The 20,522-nt window shown below is 47.0% G+C and overlaps 1 protein-coding gene across 3 annotated transcripts in view; it reads right to left on the reverse strand.

The window, feature by feature from the left end:
* The window catches only part of ANKRD44 (ankyrin repeat domain 44), a 131,401-nt gene that overhangs the window by 18,336 nt on the left and 92,543 nt on the right, over positions 1-20,522 (reverse strand). For all 3 annotated transcript variants that reach the window (XM_015566105.1, XM_015566103.1, XM_015566104.1), the window contains exons 16-18: positions 12,504-12,575; positions 4,820-5,021; positions 322-409 (exon numbers count right to left, since the gene is read on the reverse strand). In XM_015566105.1, coding sequence (XP_015421591.1) covers positions 322-409; positions 4,820-5,021; positions 12,504-12,575 — 362 coding nt within the window. The remainder of the gene's footprint in view (positions 1-321; positions 410-4,819; positions 5,022-12,503; positions 12,576-20,522) is intronic.

Consider the following 20,522-nt stretch of genomic DNA (forward strand, 5'->3'; position numbering starts at 1 on the left):
CACACACACACACACACACACACACACTGCACTTAGAATCTAAGTCCTGTTGTGACATTCTTTAGAGTTAATAGAGCTACTGTAATCATCATAAGCTGCGTCTTTTTCCATATGAGCAACCGTAGCCCTACTTCTGCCGTCCCTGCATACACTCTGACACGAAGCTACCTTGTTATTCCGGGGTCCCCAGCCAGTGCATTTCACCCAAACACGTACCCCGCAACCTCAAGCTCAGCAACCAGCCCTCCCAGCGGCTAACCAACCAGCCATCACCCACCGTGACCGAAATGAACCGCCGGCCCGGCCCAGGGGGACACTTACTGTCCTTTGGCATCTTTCACGTCAACCACTTCCGGGTTGTCTGCGATTTCTAGTAACAGCCGCAAACACAGGGTGTGACCGTTAATCACTGGAAGAGAGAAGAACGGCATTCTGTTCACAGACCCACACGAGCACACACAGCCCTCCAGATGAAGTCTGCTTGGGCTCCAGTCTGCTGTCCCCACATTCCAGGTCATACCAGCTGCCGGCTCAGTGAGCCCCGAGGCTGACTTCACTCATCCATCTTCTCGTTCTCCCCAGCAGGGCCCCGTGGTCCTTACCGAACAGGTCCCTGGTTCATGCCCTGAGGGTAATTTTCCCTTAAATATGATGTCCTTTTTTTCAAATCTCTTTTTTTCATTTCTCCCTACTTCCCAGTTCCTTTTGCTCTTCTGAGAGAGTCACACAATGGTACTATGTAATCCGGTGTCTTGCCTGCCTTCAGACCTTTTTACAAAGAAGGAAGAAAGGACAGGAGAGGGGAGTGGAGGGGAGAGAGGGGAGCAGGAATACGATGGAAGGAGGGAATAGGGAAGAGGTGAAGCAGAGGAGAGGCGAGAAGAGGAAGGGAGAAATCGAACAGGTCCTGCTAATATTCCCTCCGTCACTGTACATTCTGCAGGCATCCAAGTAACCGTTCTGATTGACGCGCAGTGACTGAGAGCAAACCCTCAGGCCGGGGAGGTGTACAGAGGCTGCCCACTCACTGCTCGTTGATTGACAGCCTGGATGGGCTGCCTGCAGGGGCACCTCTGTCCCAGAGTTCCTCAAACCACAGCCTGACAGTGTCTCATGCATGCAGGGGGAAGGGCAGGGGGGGGTGGGGCTCTCCATCAGCCTCACACTCCTGGTCCCCTGGCCTCCCTTCCCCTCCCCTCCCTTCCCCTGCAGAGGTCTCCTTGCCACTTCCCAGGTGCTGCGGGTCCTCACCCCTAATCACCAGCGGTCACAGTGAGGGCTGGCAAGGGGCAAGAGAGGCAGCCAGGACACTGCTGCTGGCCTGGACCAGCTCGGGCACATCACATGACACCCTATGACGGGGCAGAAGTAGAATATTGGGGACCAGCTGTCATTGTAAGAAATATGAATCATGCCCTGTTCACCGGGATTGGATTGTTCTGATGAAAGAAGGCACATTCTGACCCGGCTGGTTGCACATGGGCCCTGGGAGCTCACCTGGAAATGCAGCCCCCTCCCCATCGGCAGCGGCCTGTTGTCATGGGAAGATGAACAGCCTTGTTGCAGAAACCAGAGCTGCCAGCCCTGTGATGACCCCCAGCCTGTGCGTGCCATGCCGCAGGCCTTTGCAAATCCCCAGCCATTGTTACCTGCAAACTGCCCATTTGGCACACCCTTTTGCCTACTTCCCATGTAAGCTTTGTCCTTCTACCCAATAGAAGCAGCTGGTTTTGGGGGGGTGCAGATTTTTGTGGATGACCTGCTGCTCCCCATGCTGCTGGCAGTATTGGAATAAATGCTCATATATGATGCAGCCCTGTCTCTGCTTCATTGGCTCAAGCAGGGACAGGCAACCCGGACCCCTTACTGGTTACACTTATGCGCACCAGGCGCGATGCTTCCTGCAGGGTGGGTGCTCCGGGTGCTGGGAGGCAGCCTCCCAGGAGGACAGTTGGGCGGGAGCAGCTCCCCCCTCCAGTTTGCCTCCCACAGCCTCACACAGACATGGCTTCCACTCGGGGAGTAGGCTGAGGACAAGCAATGTGTACGTTTTCCATCGTGACCTTCTCTCCTCTCTGAATGGTGAGGACACTAGCATGCATTGCATTTGCCTCCACATGGATGCGGAGAGAGAAGGAATAGATGTAGATGCAGCTACGTTAGGTTAATGAGGGCTCTTGGAAGAGCTGCACTTTACAGTCCTTTTATCGAATGCCAGTCGGAGAGAATGCTAATTCAATGACATGTTTTTCAGGGACAATACATGTTAGAATGAGCTCACGTTCATCGACACCACTCAGCTGAGACACAGGAATAATGCCCACATTCTGTGGACCGCTGCTCTCAGCTCATTCTCAGGTACATTTCTGTATCTCAGGAGGAAATTTGGGGACTGGAACACAGGCATTGTATTGTGGTTGCCATTGGGTTGTTTTCTTTGTTTTAGTAGTGCATTCAACCTGTTACCGCTGTACCGCCTGTAGGCGAGCAGCTTACTGTATGCTTAAAAGGAAAGGATGGGCAGAGGAGTGGGAGCTAAATGCTATGGCAATGGGTCCCCAACGCAGAGGGAGGGTCAGGGGAGTGTGACTGATGCCTCCTTCTTCATCAACTTGACCTCCTTTACAGGCTCCAAGGATATTTGGTTTTTGGCTAAACAGAAAAAGGGAAAAATCATCTAAGTTCCTATCACTGAGCCAGTGTGTTGCGGAGCAAACCAGTACCCACAGTAGTGTGTGTTGTTGTTGTTGTTGCGGGGGGAGGGTACTGCTTTTTGGACTGAGCCAATAGCCCTCAGGTAAGTATAAGGCCCCCTTCGTGGAAAAGTGCAGCCAAAGTGGAATTCCTGTTGGCTCCCCACACTCTCCGTTTCCCCAATGGCTAACATCTCCTTGGCTGTGCGGGGCCAAGTCCAGCTTTGTCTTAGACTAGCCCGCCTCCGCTGCTCAAAGACCGCAACTGCCATTGCAACTAGCTGTGCCCAAACCTCTGACATCCATTCTGGCTCCTGCTCCTCACAGAATTCCCAGGATTTGAAACAACAACAACAAAAAGTTGGCCTTTCAAATGAGTTGGAAGAGATTCAGGGTAAGCAGATTCTGAAAGCACGGGCTAAAGCTTGCACACAGCAGACACTTTGTGGAGAACAGAGTCCAATGACAGCCTGTGTTGCCCAATGAATGACTTGCAGGACATCCAAAAAGGAGTGAGTCGGCTTGACCACGAGGGGGCTCCATTGGACCATAACCTATGCAGTGGCAAATGAGTGACCATGGTTATTTTTTCATGGTTCACTGTTTACAAGAGCGATTCTCCACAATGAAAAGAGGCCCTTTGTCGTTGTCAGGGAGTACCTGGTAACTAAGATGGGGTGCTTGCCTTAAGAGTAGGCTACCAATATTTTTAAAGAACTAAATTTGAACTTTAGAATAATGCCAAGGATGTCTAGAATCTCAAACTGTATAATGCTTTACAACAATACCAAAAAAAAAATGAATGTGGGTAAAAAATAAGAACTGCACTTTAACCAACTACTGCTGACCTCCTGGCTAAAGTTTTTTCCCCCCAGGAATAATTGTTTCCAGGTAATTAGGCCACAGCCATGTTTTGTGTTTCTTTTCTACTCCACATTGTTTTTCTTCAGTGGTTTGGAAATTCAGGATTGTAGGTGGAAATTCTTCTACAAAGTCTAACATTCTGATAAAATTTTCCCAACAAGATCATTAAATCTACTGGAAAACCATCTTCACTCTTTGCTGCTTCAATACACTCATTTAATGGTATAAGACAGTTATTTCTCATCATAAGACAATATTTACGATCCTGATCAAAGGCAGATATCATTGAATCCCCGACTCCAAAGGAATATATGCTCTCACTGAGCTAGAGGCTCTCCCCATCACTTTATGTCTGTGTGTACCTCTAGCAGGGTCCTGATACATACAGTGTGATTGTATGTGTATTAGAGAAAAATCCCAGAAAAAGACAATTAGTTCCTTTTTGATATCTACATGCACTTTTTAAGAGTCTCTTTTTACACCCGATGCACCAAGAATCAGAGCAAAAGCTCAGAGGCATCATTTAGGCCGGCAGAATGGTGCGCTGATTAGTCCGCTGTCTGATGACTCCTTTTATGAAACAGCCCTGAAACGTCATGAATTTCCCACTTTAAAATGCTGTGTGATTTTGTTCTATGTGACTTATCTGAAGGTCACAGTAGGCCTTGCCCTTTTTCAGAGTGTTTTGTGATGAGTATTGGCCAAAGGCTCTGCACTCTCCTTTGAGTTAAGACCAGATAGAGCACGGAGGATTATTAGAGCTGGATTTATAGTATTGTACTCTGTATGATACTGTAGTAATGCATACATATCATTCTACATTTGTCCAAACTCATAGGATGCACAACAGCAAGAGTAAACCCTAATGGAAACTATGGACTTAGGATGGGGATGAGGTGTCGATGTAGGCTCATCAATTGTAATATATGTACCACTCTCGTGGGATGTTGATAATGGGAGAGGCTATGCATAGGGAGGCAGGAGGTGGGTGGGAAGTCTCTGTGCCTTCCTCTCAATTTTGCTGTGAACCTAAAACTGCTCTAAAAAAATACATCTTTAAAGGAGATCCCAGGGCCCAACTGGTCAGAGAACACCGATCACTTCCACGGGGATGGGAAGCCAAGGGTTTTGGAAGGGTGTAGGCATGCCTGATGCAGAAAGAAAATGTTTTAAAAATTGGGATGGAAGAAGATGCTGCCAACCTTTTTCTCAGCTTACGAGTCGGCCGCAAAAACGCTAACCATTCTCTGGGCGAGACCCACCTGAGGCGTGAAGTGGGGTCCTTTTGGTGACATCGTCTTTCACAAAGATGGACGCGCCCTGGTTGATCAGCGCTTCCACGCATTCCGTGTGGCCCTTGAAGGCAGCCAGGTCCAGAGCGGTGCGGCCCTTCTCGTCCCGGATGTCCAGGTCCACCAGGGACTGCAGGAGCACTTCCAGGGCCTGGTGGTGCCCATTGTAGGCCTGCAAAGGGGAAGCCAGTGACACGAGTGCTCGCTCGCCTCGGACCCCACCGCTCTCCCAGCGAGGGGCGCAGCCTCCAAGGTCACAGTCAGAGGCCACCCTAAGGAGCACGTCAGACAGACACTCGGGATAAAGCAAAACACAGGAAACCAGCCTTAACTGGTTTGGCTCAGTGGACAGAGCGTCAGCCTGCGGACTGAAGGGTCCCAGGTTCGATTCTGGTCAAGGGCATGTACCTTTGGTTGTGGGCACATCCCCAGTAGGGAGTGTGCAGGAGGCAGCTGATGGATGTTTCTCTCTCATCAATGTTTCTAACTCTCTATCCCTCTCCCTTCTTTTCTGTAAAAAATCAATAAAATATATTTTTAAAAAACCAACCAAACAAACAAAAAAACAGGAAACCAAAGAATTAGATTGAAAAATCAAAATGCATGAAACTCACGGCTATGTATGGATTCCTTCGTGCCCTTTCTCTTTTGTCAAATAATCTGCCCCAGAGGCACTGAATGTATGAATGGGTTCATGTATTTGTATCTATCGATCTACTCTCCCAATGCAAACCAGCAGCTGAATGAGTTAATATATTCTTATATCTGCCCGCTCAGGCCAACCATACTGACATGATCTAATTTTTTCCCCCCGTTTAAAAGATTATTCTTTTAAACCTGGAGCAAAAGGTTACCAAAAACATGTGGTCTTCATAATTCAACAGAGGTGTAGAGACCTTGATGCGGTTGAATATTTTCATTTCTAGCCACGTGACCCTGGGTGAGTCTCTTAATTTCACTTAGTTTGTTTCCTTGTCTATAAAAGGAGAGCAATAAAAGGTGCCTCACAAGGAGGATTAAAAAAAGAGAGAGATAAAATCGCCCAGACTTTGCATCATACCGTGTACACAGTTGATGCTTCCTCCTCTCCCCTTTACTCCCTCCACGGATTACAATGAAAACAGAGACAAAAGTGTGGAAAAACATTCTGTGTAGCAGCACCAAGTTCTGACCTATTATGAGGCCCTACGCTGTGCTAAGAGGAAGAGCCTTCATACTAAAAAATAAAAGTCTGAAAGCTGATTTTTATTAAGTCTATGAAAAGCATCTATGTACACACAAGAGAAAGGACATTGAAATAAAGAAAAGCAAAGGTGTAGGAATCCAGAGAGCAGGGACAGGGAGGAGCAGGGAGGTGAGAGAGACGGAGGGAAGTCCATTCTTCAGAGTCCTCAGCCCAAGTCCCCTCTTTGGTCTCCGGCACCTTCCATGTTTCTGCCACGGTGATTACTCAGGCACCATTTATTTGAAAAGGGGCTCAGCACAGGAAAAGGTTAGTTTCCTTAATATAACAAGAGCTCTTACAAAGCATTTTTAAAAACTAGAAAATGTGCAAAGGGCATAAAGAGGCAGCTCACATAAAAAGAAAAGGTCAGTGAACATATGAAAAAAATGTATATTTTATGGTACTATTTTTTAACTACCAGATTGGCAATGATTAAGTTTGTCCATGTCCTGTATTAGTTAAGAGCGGTGGAAAAAGCAATCTTATGCTCTGTTGGTGGGAATATAGATTGGTGTGACATTTGTGGAGAGCAATTTGACAAAACCTATCAAATAAAAAAAAATACTAAGTTGCAAACACTGTATAGAACATGACCTCATTTATACAAAAAAAGCAAATTTATCCAGATATATACATGTCTTTATATGTATACTTCTATATTTATAGCAAATTTTAGAAGATTAGGAGAGAAACTGTGAACTTCTAGAAACGAAAAGTAAAGTAATGAACATATGGACATTTTTCACCTTATCTTTTTTAAAATTATTTAAATTGTTTCCTCTGAGTATTTTTTGGAATATATTTTTATTTATTTATTTATTTATTTTAATACATTTTATTGATTTTTTACCGAGAGGAAAGGAGAGAGATAGAGATAGAGAGTTAGAAACATCGATGAGAGAGAAACATCGATCAGCTGCCTCCTGCACATCCCCCACTGGGGAAGTGCGCGCAACCCAGGTACATGCCCTTGACTGGAATCGAACCTGGGCCCTTTCAGTCCACAGGCCGACACTCTACCCAATGAACCGAGCCGGCCAGGGTGGAATATGTTTTTTAAATAGCACTATTGAAGGCACTGTGCTGAGCACTCCAGCTATAGCCTCTCATTTAATCGCTGCAAGCATCCTTTTTATAGATGAATAAAACAATGAAACCAGCAATGTTCACTGACTCAACAGCACTTAGCTAGTACATGACAGAGTCGGGATTTGAAACCCCAAATCTGAGACCATGAAAACCTATGCTTTCAGGCAACGTCTTATCATTTCCCCCCAGTAATTCCACTGAAGTGACTTTCAGACAAAATACTTTTGTCTCTACGTGTTCCGGTGCGGAGAGCTGATTAACAAGCATTGGATCAGAAACTACACTCTTCCCTGGAAGGCCTGGCGTCAGGGGAAGTGCCCCGAACGAGCGATGAAGCAAGATTTGCGCTCGGAACGTCCAGGCCGTGGCTCCTACACTGCACACGGCCTTTCTTGAGACGGAGAACCCGAATCCCTGCACCACCTTTAGGATCTGGACTTGCTGTGCAAACCGTAACTGCAGAGGCTCCCGGGCCTTCAGTCTAAACTCAACTCTGAAGCGTTTGGACTGAGCCTTTGCTCTGAGCCAGGCAGCACTGGGCAGGCAGCGCCTCCTGTAACTGTCACGGCCACCCATGGTCTGAATGCTATCGTGATCCCCACTTGACCCACGAGGACACGGAAGGACAGGGACATGGGCCAAGCCGCCCGCGGTCACACGGTCTCGCATGTGGAGCTGGGACTCAGAGCACACGGACCCTGAGGCCCGGCTGGGGCCTTGGCATGAGCTGCCATGGAATGGGCGCCACAGGGCCAACGGCTTTGTTTCTTTAGCTTTTTATTACAGGACAATTCCAACTATGCCAAGCAGATAGGCTGGTGGGATGGATTCCCATGTCCCCATCACCTGGTCTCTGCCACCACTGACTCAGGCCGGAGGTGGCTTTGAGCGGCTGTGGTAACAGGAGCATCGACATCAGGGTGTAAATCTATCTCACCCAGGGCTGGAGTCCGTGGCTTATTTGAAAACTGACTTTGCATAACACTTCCTCTCACTTTACACTGTAATGCGTGAGGGGGTAAGAGATCCACCGAAGGACTCGTATGCATGCATATGGGCAAAGCCAATGGACACAGATAGGGGGAGGTAGGTGAGGGCACGTGCTGGGGTGTGGGGGCGGCCAGGGAGAGGTCAATGGGGGGAAAAGGAGACTTATGTAATACTTTAAAACAATAAAGAATTTAAATTAAAATAAATAAATAAATAGATTGTAATGGCAGGGCCCAGCCAACTGCGTGGCTCAGTGGTAGAGCGTCAACCTGTGACCCAGGAGGTCACGGTTAGATTCCTGGTCAGGGCACATGCCTGGGTTGGGGGCTTGATCCCCAGTGTGGGGCATGCAGGAGGCAGCCGGCCAGCGATTCTCTCTCATCATTGATGTTTCTCTCTCCCTCCCTCCCTCCCTCTCTCTTTCTCTCTGAAATCAATAAAAACATTTAAATTGTAATGGCAGCAACTGATTCTGCTCATGTGGACATCCTGACGTCACACCCGGGGAAAGGACTCCACGTGGGTAACAGGAGGATCTAGTTGCCATTTGCAAATGGTGGTCCTTCCAGGCCTGTTACTTCTGAGACAAAAACAGAGAACATGTTCACGTTTGTCAGTACGACAGTCTCAGAAAATAGAACCGGCGGCTTACAAAGCACATGCATATCTATGAAGCATGACAGCAAACACGTTAGATTTACTACAGAAGACACAGAGACAGACTCAGGAAGGCAGTGGGCGCGGAGGCATCGCAGGGGCACCACAGGCACATAAGCTGGGTGCTGACGTACGAACTCATCTCCTCCAAGAGGCCCTTTAAACCTCACAGCAACGGCTAAACCCATTAGCCTGTGTCCAACCTAAAGAGGCTTAATGTCAAAATAAGACAGAGGGAGCCCTGCTGGCAGTTAGAGAAGCCTCAGAATCCCACCCCATACTTCCTTCGATACCAGGAGCTTGAAACGTCTCTTAAAGATAGGATGGTTGAAAGTCTGGGTTTACCTATAGAATCCTGGTTTTTGCCTTTAGACTAGTTCAGCGATTTTTAACTGGTGTGCTGCAAGAATTGTTAAAACATGCAATACCTGACGGCTTAGTCAGGGGCACTGACCTCTTTTGCCTTAGTCAGGGGTGGGCAAACTTTTTGACTCGAGGGCCACAATGGGTTCTTAAACGGAACAAAAGCATGGATGGAGTGTTTGTGTGAACTAATATAAATTCAAAGTAAACATCATTACATAAAAGGGTACGGTCTTTTTTTTTCAATAGTTTTATTCATTTCAAACGGCCAGATCTGGCCCGTGGGGCCGTAGTTTGCCCATGGCTGCCTTAGATTGTCAGATAAAAAATGACAACAGTAAACACAAGAGCCATCCCGTGTGAATCGATCAAACATATACCTATTTTTTGTTGTTGTTAGGCCATAACAAATACAGAGGCCAAAAATACATCTTTTGGTGTGCTCCAGAATTCTAGGAATTAGTTTGTGTGTGCCATAGGTTGGAAATCGCTGGCCCTGTTTCCAGCTCCTGCATTTTAGCATACATCTGCATTACAATACAGAACTGAAGAGACACAGTGACTACTAAATGTCAAAGGCAACAGGAGGGGAATAATAAAGGTAACTCGGACTAGACCAGAACGTTCATTTATCTTCACACTTCAGAGCTTAGCCCTATGGGATTCTCTTTGATGGTTAATGCATGATTCAGTCTTGAGACAATTATATGGCTTCTGGGGTCTATTGAAAGAGCAGACAACAAAGCTTTAAGCTCTCTGAAAGGGACTCGGTAGTCAGCAGGACACGCTGAAAACTGTCCTATTCTCCTTTCTATTCCCATCATCTTCCACCAGGCGGTCAGTAGGTAATTCCACAAATAATTTCTGAAATAACTAAAGGAGGAAGAAACTCACAAAGGAACAAACACGCTGGTTCAAAAAGCACTTAGTGTGCCGGCTTTCAATAGACAACCCAGCGTAAGCCTTTGCCGCAGGGAACAAACATTTTACGTCTGTTTCACGAAATTCCTTAAATCTCGGTAGGTAACACATATTTTTAGAACATGATTAATTTCTTTGAACTTTTTCGATGGGAACCGAGGACACCGAGGAGGAAGAAGTTGGGGGTCCTCACAGAATCCGCGCAGCCGTGGGTCCATCTGGACCTCTGGGCAGCGGGAGCCCTCATTTGCATAGCCCTGCTTCCTGATTTAATTTTTTCAAGTGGCTGAAAATGCCCATGAACTCCCTGGCTCGTCACCCTGGAGGCTTGGATCATTCAGGCAGGAAATGGTAACCAGATGGGTCAGGTGTCCCGTGGCCAGCAGGTTGGAGGGCATCTGCTTCCACCTAAGAAGCGAATGCCCTGGGGTTTCATCCAGTGAATTGCCTCAGAGGCCCCTGGACAGGCAGATGGCATCCTTGGGGAGTCCTTGAAGCAAATAATATATTTTTATTTGTGTTTATTATTTTTTAAAATATTTTTTTTGATTTCAGAGAGGAAGGGAGAGGGAGAGAGAGAGAAACATCGATGATGAGAGAGAATCATTGATCAGCTACTTCCCGCAAGCTCCCCACCCGGGCACGCACCTTCGATCGGAATGGAACCTGGGACCCTCCAGTCCACAGGCCAACGATCTATCCATTGAGCCAAACCAACCAGGGCAAAGCAAATAATATATTTTTAAACGGTTTGCATTTCAAGGGCACGACTAAAATGTTTTAGGATTAACCCACTGCTATCACCATGGCCAAAAGCATCCTCAATCCTGCTTGCCTGGTTGTCTACGTTCTGCTTTGTCTACCTTACAGTTCCAACTCCACACACTTTTAAAACAAAAGTAATATCACTTCATCTGTCTCCTCAGACTCCCCCAAAGGGCTTCCTATTTTGCTCAAAGGAAAGGTCACAGTTCTTCCAAGAGCATGAGGCCCTCTGACCTGCGCGGCTCCCTGCCCCCCGGCAACATGTCAGGCCTTGTCCCCTCCCCACGCCACACTCTCCCTGCCACAGTGGTTTTCTGGCTCTTCCGGTAACTTGCCAAGCGTGCCCTCACCTTTGCGCTTCTGCCTAGAACACTCAGGTGTCAGCCAGCCACGTGGGCAGCCCTGGTGCCCGTGCAGGAGGGAGGCTCTGCGCTATGGAACGGCGCCCCGGCCACCTCCACCCCCGTCTCGCTGATCTCTGTGGGGCACACGCAGCACCTATCACCCTCCGTCCTGCCCCACAGTCACTTGCCTGGACTGGACTGGAAAGTACCAGGACAGAGCCCGGGCTTTGCCTACAGCAACAGCTCCAGCTCCTGGGACGGTGCTTACTAGACACAGTCGGCACATGTCAATGAAAGACCGACATCATGTTAACCATGGGGAGGATGACGCTGCTGGCTGCACACAGGCGCCAGGCACTGTTCTCACTGCTGTACGTGTTAGCTCATGTCATTCCCCCAACCGCCCTGGGATAAAGGGACTGCTGTTCTCCACATGTGGCGGGTGGATAAACTGAGGCACAAGAGGTTAGATACTTAGCTAAGCTCATACAACAAATTGGAAAGGGTTTGGGGATCCTTAACTAACTCACCCCTTTTAATTTACAGGAGGGAAACCAGGTGCAGATGAGCTACTAGTGAGGAGACTGGCAGCTGGGACCCCTCTCTGCATGCACTTCCTCACTCCCAAAGCCCACCCTGTCTTTCCAGGACTGGAAACCCATAGAGCTTAGCAGAGCACCAGGCACGCAAAAAAAACCTGAACAATCACTTTTTAAAAATGAATGAGAGATGACAGGATTTCTAGAAGCTGAGAAGTCTCTTCTCAGATCAGAAGGAGGCTTGGCGGTGCACTCAACCCCGCTTTCAAAGGGCATCGGGATTCCATCTGAAGTACCCTTTCCAACAGGCCTCTCTGGGGGTGGCTAGTGCTGTCTGTGAACACTCAGCGATGGGGTAACTTCCCCAGGCACAGCCGATGGTTGGGCAGAGATTTCAGGGAGCAACCTTTAGAGTAACCGATACCAAAAGCCAACTGGTGTGAATTTTTTACATGTAAGCATCCCACTACCTACCCACATTTTCCATTCCAAATCCATCTCCAGGAACAAAGACTTATGCACATTTTAACCTGATTTCACTGGATTCAGAGTGTGTGTGCATATGTCAGTGGGCGTGTTGGTGGGTGTGACTGAGGGTGGTGAGGTGGGTGTCAATGGATGTGCCTGAGCCTTTGCCCGGGCACTGTTTTCGTTGCCAGCTATTTCTGCACGCCTGTGCTTTCACTGTCAGCGCAGCCTTGTTTCAGGAACGCTTTGGTTCTTCCTGTAACAAGCAACGCTGCCCACAGAATCTCACTTACAGCCAAGTGGAGTGGACTCTTGGTAGCACCTGGATCCGATTCTTCAAAACCACCGTTGGTTCTTTCCAAAAGCTGTGGAGAGGAAGGAAAACGACAGGAGGTCAGTGCAGTCCACGAAAGGAGTCTGACTTCATGGGTTCGAGGGGGAGCACGAGTGAGGAAGGAGGTGTCAGGAACTGAAGACATTGTGCAACTTATCAGCAACGTAAGGAACCTGACATAGTGCGTCCAGGGAAGACGCTGAGGGTTTCAGCCTCTAGAACAGGGGTTCCCAACCTATTTTTGGCCACGCCCCCCCAAGCGTCTCTAAAATTCTGATGCCCCCCAGCCCCCGTGCGTGACAAATAATTCTTATTTTTCAAAAAGTGAACTCCTGCCAGAACCGGTTTGGCTCAGTGGATAGAGCGTCGGCCTGCGGACTGAAGGGTCCCAGGTTTGATTCCAGTCAAGGGCATGTACCTTGGTTGCGGGCACATCCCCCGTGCAGGGTGTGCAGGAGGCAGCTGGTCGGTGTTTCTCTCTCATAGATGTTTCTAACTCTCTATCCCTCTCCCTTCCTCTCTGTATAAAACCAGTAAAACATATTAAAAAAAAAAGTGAACTCCTAAAAGGCCATTAACTTGGTCTATCAAGCTTCCAAAGAACATGGCATCCATGAAAGAGAAAAATAAAAGAATGAAAGGACAGTTGAAGTACTGAGGAAGAAATCATTAAGGAATTGCTAAAAAATAATAATAATATGAAGCGATATGAAAAAAAGCAAATAAAATTTCAAAACATGTAATAGAGAACTGAAATGCATAATATGTCACAATATATATTTATACTAGAGGCCCGGTGCATGAATTCATGCATGGGTGGGGTCTGGCCAGCCCGCCCTGATAGGGGCTGATTGGGCCAGGCTGCCCGGGGGGAGGGGCTGCTGGCAGTTGGCTGGCCGGCCCCGCCCCCTGGTCGAACTCCCAGTTAGGGGGCAATTTGCATATTAGCCTTTTATTATATAGGAGGGTATGCTATAAGAGGACCTTCGAAAAGTGATGGTGAACCTTTTGAGCTCGGCGTGTCAGCATTTTGAAAAACCCTAACTTAACTCTGGTGCCGTGTCACATATAGAAATTTTTTGATATTTGCAACCATAGTAAAACAAACACTAATATTTTTGATATTCATTTTATGTATTTAAATGCCATTTAACAAAGAAAAATCAACCAAAAAAATGAGTTTGGATGTCACCTCTGACACGCGTGTCATAGGTTCGCCATCACTGCCCTAGGACCCTAAGAAATGCCAAAAATTCACTCAAATTGCCCCCCTTAAAAAACAAATTGCCTCCCTGTGGGTGTGTGCCCCACATTGGGAACCACTGCTCTAGATCCTCTCAGCGTTTGTATACAGGAAAGGCTTCCTGTTTTCAAAGATGCTCGGCCTCACCAACCCAGAGAAGTCATTCATGGGAAGCCCACGCTTCACCCACCAGATGGTAACGATGAAAAAACTGCAATGCTTAGTTTATTCCGCCATCAAACACACATTCACTGGAGAAAGGGTTGCAAAAGACATGAAGCTCCTGTTCCCATGGAGCTCCCAGTGCGGAGAAGGAAAGCAGACGCGCACATTCACAAATGAAAGGTATCTGGCATTGATCGATGCTATGATGAAAATACAACAGTGTGACGAGATGGAGTGACCGGGAAGTGACATCACAGCTGATGGCCAGGCCAGGCCCCTCCAAGGAGGTCTCAGTTAAAGTGAGACCTGAATGAAAAGAATTACAGCAAGTGAAGGTGTGGTAGCAGCATGTCTGGGAGGAGGGAGGATTCGGTGCAAATGCACCAAGTGGGAAACGGTGAGTTCACAGAGCAGGAGGGATGGTGTGGGCCAAGCAGATGCGTGTGGCTCTGGGGCCAATAGCAGCGGCAGTGACTGTCAGTGGGGGTCCGGGGCCACGGGCAGCCCTCCGCTGGCTGCTCTCCGCTTCCCTGTCTCCTGGTCATAGGGAAGGGGCAGCTGCCCTGGCCGCCGAGTGCCCCAGTTCAGACCTATTTCTGGAGGAACAGCCTAGAAAGGTCCCCTCTTCTGGACCTCCCAACAATCCCGTAAACAACACCCATCTTTAAAAAACAGATCTTTTTCTGCTTAAAATAGCCAGCATGGTTTCTGTGTCCTTTGACGGAATCCTGACCGATTCAAAGAGTAATGCAGATTGTTATAGAAGCTGTGTTAATGGGGGTGCGAAGGGGAAATTAGACCACTCTATACACTAGAAAGCAAAACTTCCTAAAATTCACGTTCCCCGTTTTTCTCCCTGAAAATCTCAAAGTTGTCAAGGGGGAGAAACACATTTTAAAACCATATCTGTGGAATGATACCATTTTCAATTTTTAAAAAATTGCACTGGCAGGACTATATATGCAGAGAAAAGGCCTAGACATACATACCCTACAATGAATAGCACAATAACCTGAACGCGGAATTATATAGGGTTTTTACTTTCTTTTTTATTGTTCCTGACCTCTTTTTTCAGTGACTGTGTAGTTTTCATAATCAGAAAAACACTAAAGCTCTTTCTATTTGGAAAAAAAAGTGATTAACCTTCCTTTTCATTTAACAAATGATGTCCACAGACCCCCAGATAGCCCAGAATTCTTTTCCAGTCAGTGCACGTGGGAAACAATGTTTGGATTCTTTGGTAGATCAAATAACAGCGTAAAACGTTCCATCTAAAAGCACACAATTTCAATATCACAAATAATACAACACAAATAGAAATAGCGGAGGTACGAGACATTTTATGTTTGCTTTTATTCGTGTGAGAATAGACTATGGAACTTAAACAATCTAAGGTATGTTGGAATAATGAGAATAAATTTAATTTTAACTTCAAAGCAAATAACTTAAAACCAAACTGCCTCACAGAGTGGAAATAAAAGTAGCTATAACTGCTCACAAAGGCTAGAAAACAGCTGTTCTTTTGCTTTGTTTTGCAACATTATCACCTGCAAGACTTCCTGGAATTGACTGTGCCGCCCAACTCCAGATCCGGTCCTGGAATGAACTTGTAATCAAAGGAACACAGAATCATTTCCACCTTCTCACCCACACGAAGAGGCAAGAAGACAATACACTGTTTATAGCCTCAACTCAGGCATGTACCCCGGAAGATTGGTTATGGGGCATGACTTTCCACACACATACTTTGATCATACAAAAAGCGTGTGATGTTCTATGGCAACCAGTCACCCAATATTTGCCGAGAATCCCTGTGCAGGACTCTGGGGTAGGCATCGGGAGTCAGCTGTGCAGAGAACATCCATGGCCGCTGAAGAGGCGGAGGAAGGGAAAGGTAGTGTGTGTGTTCAAGAATTTCATTCGCCCTCACTCACTCATTCGGTAATTATTTATTGAGCACTCTGCTAGGCACTGTTATCAGTTCTAAAATGGTCCCTGACCACAAGGAATGTATAGTCCAGGGGGTGCAATGGACAGCTCTAACGTATACCTCCAGCGTGGCATCACGGGCTGCTACCGGCACAATAATTTCGAAGATCGACTTGGCCCTCTGCCTAAACAATCTGTTAAAATGGCTGCTTTCATAAAGCCTTTATCGGGGCTACTTCATCTTACTCCTTGTCATCTCCCAAATCCCAGAATTGCTCCTTTTCTCAATTGAGCCATTATTTATGAAGCTTATGTGTAGAGTGTAGCACTGCGTGACCCCGCCTCTTCCTGCACACCCTCCTATAACCTTGCCTTCTTGGGTGAAACACCAGAAGGGCTGGGATTAAAGCCATTTCCAGCCCCCCACCGGCAGATAATGATGGGCCCCTGACGTGGCCATTGAGAGAAAGCAGCGAGGGTGAGGGTGGGAGCAAGCAGACCTTCAAAGGGCCTTATTTGTGAAACACGAATTCCCTGGTTCAGTGGGGGAGGGGGAGGGCACTGCGGAGGGGAGGCTGGGATGCTCTGTAATTCTGGGGCCTGAGGAAAGGACTGCATTTGAGACTTTAACAATTGATAGGACGTTTTCTCAATCTGGAGGGTGTTTCTTCAGGGCTCGTGGGCTCACACAGAGAACATCTCAAGGTCTTAGAGGTAAAAGCAGCAAAGGTACTTTGGTCGGTTTGTCTCAGTGGACAGAGCGCCAGCCTGCAGACTGTAGGGTCTCGGGTTTGGTTCCAGTCAAGGGCACCTACCTGGGGTGCAGGCTCCATCCCGGGCCTTGGTTGGGGCTCCTGTGGGAGGCAACCAATCCATGTGTCTCTCTCACATTGATGTTTCTCTCTCTCTGTCTCTCCCCTTCCCTTCTACTTTCTCTAAAAATCAATGAAAAAATATCCTTGGGTGAGGATTGACAAGTGAAAAAAATTTTTTTAAATAAAAGGTAATAGAAGGCCAAGTTTAGGGCTTTCTCTACAAAATGAATCTGGGATAACAAAATCAAGGATAAATATAAACTCAATGGTAATTCACTGGCCGCTGGGTTAAAAAAACAACACAGTAATCTTGTCCAAAACTGTGAGGAAACATAAATATTGAACTAGGAACCCAAGCTTTCCAAATAGTAGAGATTATGACTGGCTATTTGAAAACACAGCAAGAAAAATGCAGGGATCCCAAGAGACTTAAAGCTGATTTAAACTAGTTTTTCTATGTGCTATTTAGGAAAGCAGAAAGCAAGCGTGGCTCTGACAGTAAAAACAAGCATGTAGCCAGCGTGTCTGTGAGGTAGCTTTTCTCTCGTTGGCTATGGTTAGACTCTGACACGTAAGTGAGTAGGGAGAGGAGCTAGGAAACCAATCCAACAGTACCCCCAGGACCGTGTGAAGAAGGTGCTCTGAGAAACAGTTTAAAAATAGATTTACTGCCCGGCCAGCGTGGCTCAGTGGTTGAGCATTGACCTAGGAACCAGGAGGTCACAGTTGGATTCCTGGTCAGGACACACACATGCCCAGGTTGTGGGCTTGATCCCCATTGTGGGGGTCGCAGGAGGCAGCCAATCAATGATTCTCTCTCATCATTGATGTCTCTATCTCTCTCTCTCCCTCTCCCTTCCTCTCTGAAATCAATAAAAAATATTTTTTAAGTGGATTTACTTCTCTTTCGGCAGTGAGGACTAGGAGGATGTGTGTAAGTCTTCAAGTCTGTTGAGGGTTGGGAGCAGGCCAAGGCCCCTGCAGAGCTGGCACCTCTGTACGGAATTCTACCTCACATTCTGTGCTTGAGGAATTCTACTTCAAATGTCTGTGCTTGAGAATGAAGGGCTGTGTGGGCAACCTCAAGGCCACGCATGAGTCAACTGTGCTGAGACCTGGCTCAGCTCAGCCCAGAGGGGGTGCAGGGCCTACAGACAGTGCAGACCACCCAGCCTGTGTCACTACGCTCCATGCAGGGCCTGGGACAGAGCTCAGGGGGTCCCACCGGCCTTTCAGCCTCAGGATTGCTAGGATGTCCCGGGCCACACTGGGCCTCAGGGGACCCCGGCCTTCTCTGGGGGCCTCGGCAGTCACGGCGGTGGCTTTCTGCGGGTGCGCCGGACTCTGCTCACATCCGTTCACAGCTATTAGGAGAAGCTGTCTTGCTTGAAATTGTTATTAACAGCCATTGCCAGAAACTCCGTGGTTTCTAGACATGTCTGAACCTAATCTAATTTCTGCCTCCCCCCACAATTCTAAAGGTAAGGAACCATGACCTCTCTACGCTTGTGCAAATCAGGGTCCATGCAACTCTAAAGGGAGATAACAGAAATTGAGGAGGGCGCTCCCGGGAGTCTAGCAAGACTGGGTTTCCGTTTCTTCCCTGGAGCTGGTTTTGATTGCTCTGCTTATCTCCGCCCTCCAGAGCGCACTCAGGTCCTAGTAATTTCCGTGCCAATTAAAAGGCAGAAGAGCCTGCGGTCTGTATGAGGACGGCGCATGAAACCTGCTGGGAAGATAAAGCCAAATGCATGCTATAAAATGCATAGTATTTAAAAACTATCGTGCAAGAGCCTTGAGTGTTCATACACGCTAGCCCTGGCCGGTGTGGCTCAGTTGGTTGGGCCTCATCCTGTGCACCAAAAGGTTGCTGGTTCAATCCCCCATCAGGGCACATGCACAGGTTGCAGTCTCGATCCCCAGGAGGGGGTGTGCAGGAGGCAGCTGATGGATGTTTCTCCCTCTCCCTTCCTCTCTCTCTAAAATATCAAAAAAATATTTTTTTAAATGTTCATATACTTTGACCTATAAACCTACTTCAGAGATTCTATCTTGAGAAACTTTCAAGCCTAAAGCATTTCATAGTAAAATAGTGTACAACAACCTAAATAGTAGAAGAATGCCTAAATTATGGTCGATCCAATAATGGAACATTATTTAAATTAAAATATATTTACCAAGAGTTCTTAATTTCCATAATATTGTATGGGGGGAAAATCAATGTACAAAATTACATATTTAATATTATCTTCTATATGTGAAAAGTAAAATATGTGAAGAGACGAAGGAAATATATCAAAAGGTTAATAATGATTATTTTGGGGTGGTAGGCTTTGGTGTTTGATTTCTTGTTTCCACCTTTCTACATGTTCTAAACTTTCTACAACAAATATAGATTACTCTAGTAAAGGATCAGATACATTTATCTTTAAAGTGAAAGGGTTGAGCCAGATGATTTCCCAGAACGTAAGGGGTCAATATTTTCATGACCAGGACTAGCATACCTTTATTAAGGCAACAATACCATGCTAGCCAGTGTTGCTGTTGGCTGAGTGTGTTTATTCATGGCCATTAAACTCCAAATTCCTTATAGGCAGGCTCTACCTATACCATGTAGCATGCACTCAATAAAAGTTTGCTGAATTTAACTTAAGTCTGATCAATGAATGAGAGGTATCGTGGGATTAATTAGAGTGGTAACACAATGGCTACCTGTTCTGAGAGTGCAGAACCACACAAAGCATTACGGGTAGGTTATATTTTTGGTTGGATTTTTCCCTTTACAACAATCTGAAAACATATTCGTTGTGACATTGAAAAAACCAACCAGTCAACCCACCAGCAAAGCAAACACATAAACCTGACCTTCCACAGAACACAGTCCTGTAACTGAAAAATGCTCTCGGATACGTGTCTTTCTTAACCACGTCAGTTTACTGTCTGAGTCCTGTAGCTCCCCGTGAGGGGACCCCCTGCTCCCCCGTCAGAGGTACTAAAGAAGACTAATAGCAAACTAAATTGTGATCTGGTTGATGGACCAATACTACGAAGAAGGAGAGATATTAGTAAGAGAATGCCAAACACGTTTTCTGGTTGTAACGACCTAACTCAGTCCAGAAAAAAAGCCAGGCTATTAGTTTCTGAAATAACAGAATGCCATGACCCTGCTCATCTCGCCACAGGCAGTCCAGATGAGGAGGAACAGTAAGATCAGAAGAAATAAGTCACTCTCCTGGGGGTTAAGGCACCGTGGTGACTGGAAACGCGAGGCTGGAGGAAGCCGAAACTGATCATGGAGGGGACGCGGAATTTGGCTTCACTCCTGTGTGTGCGTGTTGAGCCAGAAGAGGCGTGTTCCTGTGTTGGAGACAGATAACAGGGAGAGATAGCTGACAAGGGTCCCTATGCAAATCTCGGAGGGAACACAAACAGGCTGTTGCCATCAGCAAAGTCCAGATACACAGCGTACGCCTTGGTTGCTGATACCAGCAAAGTATGCCTTGGGGGCCCCGAATATATCCACCAAGGATGTGATGGGAGTGCTGCAGGTCCTCTCGGTCTGGCAACAGCTGCTGCAAGGGAGTTTCAGTACAACAGCAAAAATCTTCCGCCGTTCCCTGGATATTCACAGTGAAGGAATTAGCCTTGACCACACCTATTTACCGCCTGAATTTTGCAGAGCAATTCAAGAGTTTAGTTCTCCCTCTGTATCAGCAGTGCGTTCAATATATGGGTGTATTCTATCAGGGGAACAGTCCCCTGATGCTCTCTTATTCTGTTTTTCTCTTTGGTTCCCTGCATTGTGTGTGTGTGTGTGTGTGTGTGT

This window comes from Myotis davidii, unplaced genomic scaffold (assembly GCF_000327345.1).
Source record: "Myotis davidii unplaced genomic scaffold, ASM32734v1 scaffold221, whole genome shotgun sequence".
Lineage (NCBI taxonomy): Eukaryota > Metazoa > Chordata > Mammalia > Chiroptera > Vespertilionidae > Myotis > Myotis davidii.